The sequence below is a fragment of the Danio rerio genome, chromosome 22 (assembly GCF_052040795.2).
Source record: "Danio rerio strain M-AB ecotype USA chromosome 22, GRCz13ab, whole genome shotgun sequence".
NCBI lineage: Eukaryota > Metazoa > Chordata > Actinopteri > Cypriniformes > Danionidae > Danio > Danio rerio.
In genome coordinates, this window is record NC_141042.1 from 28983168 (window position 1) to 28997038 (window position 13871).

The 13871-nt window shown below is 34.7% G+C and overlaps 1 protein-coding gene and 1 long non-coding RNA gene across 3 annotated transcripts in view; one reads left to right on the top strand and one right to left on the bottom strand.

Moving 5' to 3' along the window:
- LOC147838552 (uncharacterized) overlaps positions 1-1151 on the bottom strand; it is a 14620-nt gene extending 13469 nt beyond the window's left edge. Inside the window, exon 1 of the mRNA XM_087304802.1 lies at positions 1137-1151. Within this exon, the coding sequence (XP_087160928.1) occupies positions 1137-1151 (15 nt within the window). The remainder of the gene's footprint in view (positions 1-1136) is intronic.
- LOC147838551 (uncharacterized) overlaps positions 1-10066 on the top strand; it is a 27292-nt gene extending 17226 nt beyond the window's left edge. For both annotated transcript variants that reach the window (XR_015522196.1, XR_015522195.1), the window contains one exon: positions 7533-10066. This is a non-coding gene — a long non-coding RNA (uncharacterized LOC147838551). The remainder of the gene's footprint in view (positions 1-7532) is intronic.
- The last annotated feature ends 3805 nt before the right edge of the window (positions 10067-13871 follow it).

The following is a 13871-nucleotide window of genomic DNA, read 5'->3' on the forward strand; positions in this document are numbered from 1 at the left end:
CTGTGATTGCAACATCAGACTATTAAATTGATTCATAGATAAAATACATTGACTCAAACAGTCAGACGTTAATTCAATTGAGGTAAAGTTGGTTTTATATTTACACATTCCTTCATTTAACATTCCCTATAATATCTACTACGCTAATTTGAATATTGGGTCTGAAATCACACGTAAATATGACTTGAAAACAACATTAGCACTATTTAATTGCATGTGAAAAAATGTTGTCCTTTGATAGTCATTGGCTGCTAATATGATTTCACTATTTAATGCTTGCAAATAATACCTTTCTGAAATGATAGCAAGGATAAAGTCTGAATGTGTGAATATTTAACCAACTTTACCTCAATGTTGATTTAACATCACCCCGAAGACAAAAAATATTAAATCAACGTCGAAACCTTATGATAAAAAACGTTAATGTTAACTCTGTCAGTCTGTTTTCTCCTGCATGATGAGCGACTGGCTAGCCAGCTTGTTGGTACGTGTACGTTTTGGGTCTGTGTACATTCGATTTTTGATCTTAAACGAAATGTAAACAATGAAGAAACGGCCGTATTTTGTTTTTTAATTTGCCTACAAAAAAATTAAATAACTGACTTTGGCTCGATTTTCGTTATTTGGTTTAGGGTAGGAAAATGGATAAATGACTTTTCAAATTCATTATCCACATGCCGCGGCTTTGAAACATTTTTCCTCTGATTGGTTAATCAAATCTGAGCTTTTGACATCGCCCTCAAAATAATAGTTCTGTAGTCCTCGTCCTCTGCAGATCAGCACCCAGGCATTTAATATATTATATTTAATATATAATATATTAGCAGTATAGACATTTATCATTACAATTTATCATTACTGTTATAGTTCGCCGCCAAATTTGCTGCTATGCACCTGATACTGAGCAAAAGATTTGCGAGCAGCATAGTTTGCACGATTGTTTCCAAGCTGGGCCTATATAATAGTAATAATAATAATAATTATTATTATTATTATAATTTTTATTATTTTTATAATTATTATAGTGTTTTTTATTGTTTAGTTTTTATTTTTATAGTTGTTATCAGGGCCAGAATAAGAGTTCATTGAAACATATCACACATTTTCTCTCATGAAACAAGCCTTCCTTTCGAGACTTTCGCTGGATTCATGTCGAGTACAAAATATCTGTAAATTAACAGTTTTCAGTATTTTGTGATTTTTATTTTTTTATTATTTATTATTTATATATTTATATAAATAAACTTATAAACTTTGTAATAAACTGTCAGTGAATTTTCTGTTATTTTACATTAATTTATCTATAGCCTATATTATTTTTTTAAACATCATATTATTTCAAAAGTCCACAGAGCAGAAATTAAGGTCCCATAATGCAATCCAAAACCATAAATAAACGGTAAACACATACTGAAACTGTTAACAGATAGTTTTAAGGTGTAGCCTTGCCAGGAAGTTATAAGTGTGCAATACACAGGCTTGGCCCTAACGGTGTTACATGGCCTTTTATATAAATAAAATCAATTTAGTTCAGCTGGACATCTTACTACAGATATGAGGGAGGCGCACCTAGGCACCTATGTTGAAATAATATGATGTTTAAAAAATAATATAGGCTATAGATAAATTAATGTAAAATAACAGAAAATTCACTGACAGTTTATTACAAAGTTTTTGTAGCATAATATACAACACCAGCCCAGACAATATATATAAATATATAAATAATAAATAATAAAAAAATAAAAATCACAAAATACTGAAAACTGTTAATTTACAGATATTTTGTACTCGACATGAATCCAGCGAAAGTCTCGAAAGGAAGGCTTGTTTCGTGAGAGAAAATGTGTGTGTGTGTTTCAATGAACTCTTATTCTGGCCCTGATAACAACTATAAAAATAAAAACTAAACAATAAAAAACACTATAATAATTATAAAAATAATAAAAATAATAATAATAATAATAATAATAATTATTATTATTATTATTACTATTATATAGGCCCAGCTTGGAAACAATCGTGCAAACCAAGTGCTGCTCGCAAATCTTTTGCTCAGTATCACGTGCATAGCAGCAAATTTGGCAGCGAACTATAACAGTAATAATAAATTGTAATGATAAATGTCTATACTGCTAATATATTATATATTAAATATAATATATTAAATGCCTGGGTGCTGATCCGCAGAGGACGAGGACTACAGGACTATTATTTTGAGGGCAACGTCAGGAGCTCAGATTTGATTGACCAATCAGAGGAAATATACGTTTCAGAACCGCCTACATGTGGATAATGAATTTGAAAGTCATTTATCCGTTTTCCTACCCTAAACCAAAAAACGAAAATCGAGCCAAAATCAGTTATTTAATTTTTTTGTAGGCAAATGAAAAAACGAAAAACGGCCGTTTCCTCATTTTTTAAATTTCGTTTAAGATCAAAAATCGAATGAACGCAACGTACACGGACCGTACACGGACGGGTAGCGTCTCATCAACTCGTCTGCAGCCACAGGTTGAAAATGGTGGATGGACAAACGCAATGCAGGTGGCAGTGAAAATCCGCAGTCTCAAGCATGCGCAAAACGGGGTCACCTTATTGAACATTTGATTTGGATTAATAAAGATTATAGGTGAACCGACAAATACATTTTACGTTACATCAATTAAATGTAAATGAATTTTTTAAAAATAGATATATTTAAATAATGGGAACAGTATTTATTTGTGTTACATCTAAGAAGGGCTTGAATCATTTTTTTGAGTGCACTTATACAATAACATCAGTGACACAGTTACTTTTTAAAAATTTATATTTTTTTAATTCAATTCATCTTTATTTTTGTTGCACTTTTACAATAAAGATTGTGTCAAAGCAGCTTAACATAGAAGTTCTAGTAAAATGAAACTGTCAGTCCAGTTTTCAGAGTTGAAGTTTAGTTTAGTTCAGTTCAGTGTGGTTTTTCACTGCTGAAAGTCTAAACACTAAAGAGCAAATCCATCCATTTATTTGGTATTTTCTTTTCAATGTAATTTACATTATATATTAGATGGTTAAGAATATATATATATATATATATATATATATATATATATATATATATATATATATATATATATATATTAGGGATGTGCGGAGCAGCCGGTATTTGTATCTTTATTTGTATTTGTTGAGGGGGGAAAAGTATTTGTATTTGTATTCGAGTAAAATTCAAAATGGCGCAAAAAAATATATTTTTTCTATTACACTTCTAATTTACGTTATAGTGAAAGTATTGTTTAATTATAACCATTATATAAATTATAGACATGCAATATTGGTTGTTGTTTTTGAACATGTGACAAGAAATGTCATTGAAAAGAAAATAACATAGAAGCCATTATCTCATCCATGGTTAAAGCAACAACTAATAAAATACCATTGTGAATATTATGAACCCCACCACCACCATTCTTGTTGAAGGACACTGAATAGACAGAATAAAAACAAATAATACTTCAAAAAACTGTTCTTCTTCTGAAAGAACTTCTTTCCAATGGACAGAATTCCAAAAACTAAAATTAACTAAATAAATCTAAATAAAACCCTGCCTGGGAGATCTGGCAGAACAAAAGTATTTTTATATAATACTAAAAGATACAGCCCTGCTATTGTCATGTGCCTGCCACAAAACAGACACAAAGTTTTTTTTTTTTTTTTTATGTTTGAAACTGACTTGCTGGGGCAGAATGTGGCTGTGTTGATGGTTTGGTGCTTGTGGAGGATTTAGCAGAACATAGCTGTGCTGATTGAGGGGATTGATGCTTGTGGGGGGTTCACAGACAGTATCAGGAGAGGATGCTTTTAGTGCATGTGATAATACATTACATAGAAGGTTGCGCGGTGGCACAGTGAGTAGCACTGTCGCCTCACAGCAAGAAGGTTGCTGGTTCGAGCCCCGGCTGGGTTCTCCCCATGTTGGCGTGGGTTTCCTCCGGGTGCTCCGGTTTCCCCCACAGTCCAAACACATGCAATACAGGTGAATTGGGTAAGCTAAATTGTCCCTATTGTATGTGTGTGAAAGAGAGTGTATGGATGTTTCCCAGTGCTGGGTAGCAGCTGGAAGGGCAGCCACTGCGTAAAACATATGCTAGATAAATTGGTGGTTCATTCCACTGTGGCAACCCCAGATTGATAAAGGGACTTAGCCGAAATGAAATGAATGAATGATTATGCATAGAAGATGTTGACAGATGTTTAATATCTCTGCCTCTGCTGATTTCACTTTTGCACACATTATACAGTATCAGTTTGTTTTATCTGCAGCTCCACTGACTAAAATTCTTCCACAAAGAACATGAAGTTTGTTTGTTTTTTTTTTTGACTGGTGGAGGACCAAGAAATGGCTCAGCAGCAGTCTTACTCTTTTTCACTTTTTTTCTGGGTGCCCAAATGTATTTGAGGAGTTTCAAGTTCATAAAAAGTGACGGGAAGCTATGCTAAGGTTAACTAGCCTATAGCATATTTCTTGCTATCTGCAAAAGACAGTAATGTAGACGTACCATATAACTCCCATAAGTGCATACTATTCGACACAATAGCACAAGCATCATTTTAACCTTTATAAACGAACATTAACGTTACTCTGTCAACAGTCTATTGTCTAAATTACCGCGCTAACAGAGCTAACGTTGCGTAAACAGAGAGCACCCGATTGCAGACGTCAAAAATGCAGCATTATGGAATATCCCGATCAAACTCCGCTACAAGTTTATAAACTGCATCTGGAACCATTTAAGGTACAAAAATCTATTTAACAAAAATAGTGATGCAGTGAAGTATTTTTTTCGCTCAGCCGAGCCTTCTCTGTCTGTTGCTGTGGAAAAGCTTGTGCCAGACACCTTTTACCTCCGCCCCGCCCTCCGACTTCTGACTGAGCGTGTCTCTCTCTCTCTCTCTCTCTCTCTCTCTCTCTCTCTCTCTCTCACTTCCGGTGTGAATGTTTGGGCACGAGAGGACGGGTGTGTGGGAGTGTGCGTGGTGAGTGAAAGCGATCTGCTTCTATCTTTTTTCTTTCTGCTTGTTTCTAACTGCTTAATTTGTTTGACACCCTGTTGTTGACTTGTTGAGCCGCGTGCTGCTACTCATTGCGAGGGCAATATGGCGGCTCCACGGTCACAGGGGCTAAACAATCTAACGCGGCGTTATGGGGTGAAGGTGGCGTCTGCGGTGACTGTAGAGGATTGTTGTTTGGCGATAGGTGAAGTCGTGGGGCATGAGCACATCATATCTGCTTCGCGAATGAACAGTGTCATAGTTGTTTTCCTCAGTACGGTCGAGAAAGCTAATGAATTGGTGGAATCTGGCATTGTGGTGGATAATCTTTTTACACCTGTACTTCCGCTATCCTTACCATCTAGGAAAGGTTTGTTATCAAATGTCCCGCTGTTTGTTACTGATGATACTTTAGTGAGAATAATGTCTCGCTACGGTAAAGTGGTGTCACCTATAAAGATGATACCGATTGGTTGTAAGTCCCCGCTATTGAAACATGTTGTTTTTCTTTCTTTTTATGATTTTAAAGGAAGATGAAGAACTGGATGTGTCTTTACACCTTAAAGTTGAGGATTGTGATTATGTAATTTATGTTACAACGGAGAAAATGAGGTGTTTCAACTGTGGGGAAACACGGCATTTAATTCGCTTATGCCCAAAGGTGAATGAGAAAAGATCTGAAAATGATAACGGTAGTGCTGGTGCGTCAACTGAGGCTGGCACATCAAGTGATGTGACATCGGTAACTAAAGTTACGACAATCAATGAGAAAGATCAAGTGCGGCATTCTGAGAATGAGTCTGCTCAAGTGGAAAATTTAAAAACTGTGGTGGGAAAAAGCTCTTCTGATACAAATCCTGATACACAGTGCAGTGAAAAACAAAAAGACAATGTCAAATCTCATGTTGCACTGTCTAATGTGCGATGGAGTGATTCTGAAATAGAAACGGAGCAAAGTCATTTTAAAGTTCCTTCAAAAAGGAAAAAGGCTAACATTTTTCAATCTAGTAAAGCAAAAAAAAAAAAACTGAAGTGGACGATGGTTGTAGTAATGATGGAATGGAGTGGCAGTGAGTCTTCTAGCTCAAGCATTTGCTTGTCTCAGACTGCTCCACTCGTAGTTATGAGGTTGATGAAATTAAACTCTTTCTTAGGGTTACAAAAAACAAAAGAGGGGTGGAAGTTTCTGATTATTTTCCTGACACGAAACAGTTTGTTGAGAAAACTAAACTATATACGTCAGAAGGTTTGTTCACAGACAAAGAGAGATTTCGCTTAAAGAAGTTTGTGACAAAATTGCTGGCTGAGGATGTAAATGAAGGAATTGATATTGCTTAAGACTATGAATTTGAAAAGGAGTGTACACTTTTTTGTTGTGTTTGTTCTTCTCTTTTCCTTTAATTATTGCTGAGCTAAATATTGCGACAATCAATGTTAATGGTTTAAGAGAAGCTAATAAGAGTGCTAAAGTTTTTGAAGTGATAAAACAAAAAAAAGTTAATGTTGCCATGTTGCAGGAAACACATAGCGACTTTAGAAATACTGCTAAGTGGGCAGTAGAATGGGATGGGGTCTCAGTTTTAAGCCACAACACATCCCTTAGTGAAGGAGTTGCAATTCTTTTTAATAAAAATTGTTCTCCTCATTCATATCAAGTGAAAGAATTTGTTAATGGGAGACTCTTAAAAGTACTACCTTTGATAAAGTTATTTTTAATTTCATTTGTGTGTATGTCCCTACTTCAGCTCTAGCAAGGATGATGTTTTTAAATACACTTTGTTCTGTAATACAAAAATGTTGTGTAGAAGAATATCTTTTTCTGGGTGGAGATTTTAATTGCACAATGTCTAAATCAGACAGGAATCATGCAGAACCCCATTTGCCATCTCAAAATCGCTTAATTCAACTTGTTAAGGCACATGAGCTGTGTGATGTCTGGAGGCAATTGAATGGGACACAAAAACAGTACACCTGGACTCATGTTAGGGATCATGTTATCTCCTTAGCTAGGCTGGACAGGTTTTATGTGTTTAAACATCAATGCAATGTAATAAGAAAGTGTTCGATCATCCCGTTGAGTTTTACTGATCACAGTATGGTACAATGTAATGTTTTTTTAAATTCAATTAAAACCAAGAGTGCATATTGGCAATTGAATGTAAACTTGTTGAATGACAAGTTTTTTAGAGATGCTTTTAAAATGTTTTGGAGTGAGTTTAAGACAATAAAAAGTTATTTTAGTTCTGTAAAACAATGGTGGGACTTTGGTAAAGCACAGATTAAACAGTTTTGTATACAATTTACTCAAAACGTTACTAAAGAAACTGGCTTAGCTATGAATGCCTTGGAGGCTGAAATTTAAAAAATTCAGGAATTAGCTGAACAATCTGGTGATCAAGGAGTTTTTGATCTGTTAGTCAACAAAAAAATGCAGTTAGCTGATTTGCTGGATTAAACTATGTTAAAGTAAACTATGTAACTGAACATGATTTCTTCAGCAGTTTACCACAGGTCTCAGAGGAGGCTAATAAGGAAATCTCAGGTGTACTGAGTGAAGCAGAGATGTGGAAAGCCCTCCAAGAAATGGAGTCAGCAAAGGCTCCAGGGATTGATGGTTTACCAATTGACTGGTATAAAACCTTTTGTTCTGATCTAAGAGAAGATCTAATGGAGGTGCTGAATGAGAGTCTGGCTGAGGGCGACTACCACTGAGCTGCAGTCGAGCGGTTTGCCGAAAAAAAGTGACCTGGCGGATATCAAGTGTTGGAGACCCGTATCTTTACTCTGTAGCGACTATAAGTTGCTCTCCAAAGTCTTGGCAAATCGGCTGACAGGGATAATGAGCTCTGTCATCTATCCTGACCAGACTTACTGTGTGCCAGACAGATCAACTTTTGATAATGTTTCACTTGTTCGTGATTTGTTTGAAGTCTCCAAGACATTAAATATAGATTGTGGTTTAATTTCTCTGGATCAAGAGAAAGCTTTTAATCGGGTAGAACACCATTATCTTTGGACAGTTTTAAGTGTTTTTGGCTTTTCTCAGAAATTTATTGATTATGTTAAAGTTCTTTATAGTGACGTTGAGAGTATTTTAAAAATTAATGGTGGTTTGGTTACCCCTTTTAAAATTTGTAGAGGTTTTAGACAAGGGTGTTCATTATCTGGTATGCTTTATTCTTTAGAAATTGAACCCCTTTTAAATAAAATAAGAACTAAATTGCATGGCATAGTTTTACTAAATTGTAAAAATAACCTCACATTGTCAGCTTATGCTGATGATGTGATTGTTACGGCTGGAAATCAAACTGACATTCAAGTATTAATAAAGTTACTTTCAATTTTTAAAGAACTGTCTTCTGCAAAGGTAAATTGGAGGAAAAGTAAGGCAATATTGCTGGGAAACTGGAAGGGGGGAACCAGTTTTACCAAAAGGTTTAGAATGGAAAAAATCAGGTCTCAAATATTTAGGTGTTTTTTTAGGTGATGAATTTACAGAACAAAAAAATTGGGAAGGGGTATTTGAAGGAATTAAAGGTAGACTTGAGAAATGAAAATGTTTATCACCAAAAATGTCATTCCGAGGCTGCATCTTAATAATCAACAATTTGGTTGCATCCTCATTATGGCACAAATTTACTTGTGTTGATCCTCCCATTTACCTTTTAACTAAAATACAATTTGTTTTTGTGGATTTTTTCTGGGACAAACTACACTGGATTCCACAAAGTGTTTTATTCTTGCCTAAAGAGGAGGGTGGGCAAGAGTTAATTCATTTGCAAAGTAGGTTGACAATGTTTAGGTTGCAACATATCCAAAGACTTTTAAATGGTTCTGTTGAATATAAGTGGTGTGCTGTTGCTTTTATAATTTTACACAAGCTTAAAAATCTTGGTTTGGATAAAACTCTTTTTCTTTTAGACTCTAAAAAATTGGACATTTCTGTTTTACCGATCTTCTACAAGAACATTTTTAAAGTGTGGAGTCTTTTTGGCTTTAAACAAATTTACTTGAATTGACTGATCGTGATTTTAAGCCCTCTGAAGAAGTTGTTAGGCGTTTGGGTTTCAGGTCTGCTCGCCTAATTGAACAAGCAATTCTGAGATGGAGAACTGTCCTGAAACCGACAGAATGGTCGCTGTTGTCCGATTTTTTGGGATGGAAAAAGCATCCCAAATCCAATAGACTCTTTCCCACTTTTATATATTTCGGTTAATACAGAGAATTTTTCTGGTGTCCTTTTGGAATCTGTAGATTCAGTATGTGTAAATTTTTTATCTTGTACTGGAAAAGTTTTGTATAAGTTTTGTGTGATCAACTTAAATAAGAAAAGGTTAGACAAAAGGAGTGACACTCCATGGCGTGATTTTTTTAAACTTGATAATGAAGTAAAACCTCAATGGAGAGCACTGTACAAACCACCATTAATGAAAAAAGTTGGTGATTTGCAATGGAGAGTCCTTCATGGGGCTATTGCTGTAAACTCTTTCATTTAAATTTTAAATCCTGAAATTAGTCCGCTATGTCCTTTTTGCAATGAAAGAGAAACCATTTTTCATGTCTTTGTGAAATGTGTTAGATTGGATCCATTGTTTAAACTATTGCAAAGTTTTTTTGCTAGATGTTGTGAGACTTTCTCAGTTGAAACATTCATCTTCGGTTTTAAATATGTAAGAAGTAAGAGATTTTCTTGTCAATTATTGAACTTTATACTAGGACAAGCAAAAATGGCTGTGTATGTGAGCAGAAGGAGGAAAATTGAAAATAACACACAACATAATGTAGTAATTGTTTTTTCAAGCATGATACAAGCAAGAGTCTTAACTGATTTTAGTTACTATATACAAATGAATGATTTGGAAACTTTCGAAAATATTTGGTGCTATAATAATGCTTTGTGTTGCGTAGATGAAAGCTATGTTGTTTTTACACTTATTTAAAATGTATAGTTTTTCTTTGATGTAAATTGAATGGACTAATTTTTAGTAATATTGTGTCTGTTTTATTGTAATAAAGTTTTTGTAAAAATCTCTCTCTCTCTCTCTCTATCTCTCTCTTTCTCTCATTTTCACATTTTAGGTGCTTTATTGGCATGACAAATAGCTGTACATTCGTATTGCCAAAGCAGTGCAGGGTCACTGCGTACAGACAAGACAGTGCAAAAAGGGCAGTAGTGCAAACAAATATGAACATAAAATATAATATAGAAATAAAGAAAAGAAATGTAAAAGATACAAATAGATTAATAAAAATAACAATATATCAGTAAAACTAAAAATATTAATAAAAATAAAAATAGATTAATGGTAATTTGTGAAACAGGATAAAAGTGGTGACAATAATATAAACAGTAAGTCCACGAGTAAAGAGTTCCTGTGTTGTGTGTTGGAGACAGTGGAGCGGATCATTGTGGGTTCCTCAGACGGTGGCAGGAGTGCACAAACTGAGCTGCTAACACACAGCAGCACACACACTCCCCCAGTAGGATGGGCAGTTTCTCATTGTTTGACAGGGACTCAAAGTTTTTGTGTGTGTGTGTGAGTTTCGGGTAGAACTTCTCCCGGATCTCTGAGTATTTTGTGCACTCCGTAAGGATCAAATAACTTACTGTTTCTTTTATGTCCTTTGATCATATATTCAAAAATATGTATAATTTAGTTCAAATTCCTTTTTCTTTGACAAACTAATAATACAATTTACTTTTAAAAAATTAATAGCTTTCTAAAATATTTTTTCATATTATTCAACCTTCTTTTAGGTGTCAAAATCACTGTTTTCACCTTGTCACACACCCAGAGTTTTAAACTTTAACAATGAAAATAACATTTTAAAATATTATTTATCTGGTAACTATTAATGTATCTTAATTAAGTACTAATGAAATAGATTCATTTGATTTTTTAATTTTATTTATTGCCACATCAGCAACTTATGGCTATTTCGTGGCAAAATGGATATACATAAAATATTACATAATAAAAACAAATTCGTATTACACTAAAAAGTTACTTAGACAAAAATATAAAATATAAATAGATAAAATTCACACAAAAATTTATTCCAAGTTAAATATGATTTTTCAGTTCAATTTTTGAAAAATAATTTAAAACTCTTCCTGGTGGTACCTTTTTAAAAATGTCCATCAAAGTACTGTCATAAAAAGTGTGTCTAATGGAATTTAAACTTCTACATTCCAACAAAATATGTTTTATGGTATACTTTCAGAAATAAAGGTACACGAGTTGTCACTGGGGTGGTATCTTTTGAATGGTACAAATTTGTACCTAAAAGGTCCATACTAATACCCTAAGGGTACATATCAAAAAAGTACAAAAGTGTTCCTCTTAAAACTTGTAGGTACTAATATATACTTTTGAGGTACCAATATGGACCCTTCAAATACAAATGTGTACCTTTTGAAAAAAAATACACCCCAGTGACAACTTGCGGTCCTTTATTTCTGAGAGTGTAAGAGAAGCCTGGCAGTACTTACATTTAGGTGATTTTTTGATATTCAGTAAATATAAATGTGTCAATCTAGAATGTCCAATTCGAAATCTGGTATAGACCGTCTGATCATGCCTGGTCTCAGAATTATAATTTACTAAATGTCTTTCATTTATTTTTGGGTTAATTTTATGTAATTTAATATTTATGCAGTTGTCCCATTCCCTTTGCCATGTTCCGTTTATGTACAAATTAATTGTGGGTTTCAAGTCCTCAGGAGGAATTAAACATTCCGTCACATTCAAGAAGATTGCCTGTTTTGCTGCTTCATCTGCCAGTTTATTTCCATGTAGTCACATATGACCTGGAATTCAACAGAAGATAATGTTGAACTTCTGATTTTCTAGTGTTGTTGTTTTCTTTACAATCATGGACATTATGGGGTGATCACACTTAGAAGCTTCAAGTGCTTGAAGACAAGATTTTGGAATCTGCAGATTAAAAAGTTATGATACTGTGTCCTTTCCATTTGTTCTAAAGCCATATTTATTGCATAAGCTTCTGCTGTGTAAATTGAACTTTCTCCTGGAATCCGAGTACCAAAGACATCATCTTTACTGCTGTTACTCCTTTGTCTGTTTTCGATCCATCTGTACAGTAAATACAGGTATGGGTTCATGATGAGGGAGACTGTCTGTTATTTGTTTGAATTCTTGTTTGTATTCATTTGGGTGAGTCAAGGACTTCTGTTTGGTTAAGTTCTATAAGATTCTTATTTTTGAGTTGCACTAAGGAGGAATATGGCTCAAATCAGGTAGTGAAAGCTTAACCATATTTAAGCCTGATTTATACTTCTGCGTCAAGTGACTGGCATAACCCACGGCGCAGGCAACACGCGTGGCTGTGCATTTATACTTCTGCGCGCTGTCTCTGTTGGTCTGCATTAACACTTCCGAAACGCTAGTTGGCAGTGAGGTATAAATGTTCATCTGTTCTGAATTTCTTCGCTGTTTCTTTGCTTTTCCTGAACACTACCGGGATGTACAAGTGGCTCAAACTCGCTCATTTTGAGGCAGAAACCGGCAGATGTGCAGCAACTTTAACTTTGAGGTAAACACAAAACAAAACTTTCCATCCGGAGCGCCTTCATGGGACTCCACACTAGTAAACAATCGCTACATTGGGTTCGCGGCATTCGCGCGGCTCTCAGTCCCGCCCTGACTCGTCAGCGCTACCAAGCTGACCAATCACAGAGCTTGCGCTACGCGTTGTTGTGACGTGTAGTTACATTTTTTGAGAGGTGCACGACAGTGACGGCGACGGCCACAGCGAAGGGCAATGCTTCAGCACTGTAGCATACGCCGGTGTTTGACGCAGAAGTATAAATCAGCCTTAACACCCATATTCTTCAGGCGGGGTTTCATACAAATTCCAAAAGGACTGATATAATTAGGTCTGTCTTCATACAATTCTAAATATTCAGGGTGAAAAACTGATGAATAAGTTGGGTTACCTCTTTTTGATTTAAACTTCGTCTTTCAAGGGATGGTTCTTTTGCTTCAATTTATAAACTTTAAACGGGATGTTTTGAATGCTCCCAATGAGATTCTTAGTCCTGTGTAATGTACAGTGTCCAGCATTTTAATGTAGGATTTTCTAGCGAATCCATACACTATACTTCCGTAATCCATTTGGGATCTGATCATGGTTCTATAAAGACTAAGCATTGTAGTACAATCTGCACCACATTTTGTTGTGGTTAGAATGTTAAAGATAACAATTTTTTTCAAGGTTTTTGTTTTTAAGAGTTTGATCTGTGGAATAAAGGAGAGCTTATTATCCAGGATGAGTCCAAGAAATTTAGTTTCCTTTACAATTTTTAAAGGTTCTTCTTCTAAGAAGAGACTTGGTTCTGGGTGAAGAGAATGTAATTGACAAAAATGCATGCACACAGTTTTTGATCTGGAGAACTTAAATCTATTCTTGACTGACCAGTCATGCATTTTATTAATACAGAGTTGCAATTGTCTTTCAATAGTATTCATGTTTTTTTTTCCTCTGTAACAGATGCACAAATCATCCACATAAAGGCTACAGAATACATTTAGACCAATAGCATTTACAATACCATTGATTTTGATGTTAAATAATGTAACTGATAATATACTTACTTGTGGCACACCAAATTCGTGAATATATTTATTTGACAGAGTTGTTCCTATCTGAACTCGAAAACACCTGTTTGTTAAAATGTTTTTACATAAAAACAGGTAATTGCCCTCTAAAACCCATTTCATACAAGTCAAATGACACATCTCAAAGTGGTGTCATGGGCTTTTTATATTGCTACAGTATGTTCTTTTTTAGTAAAACTATTTCACCCATAGGAT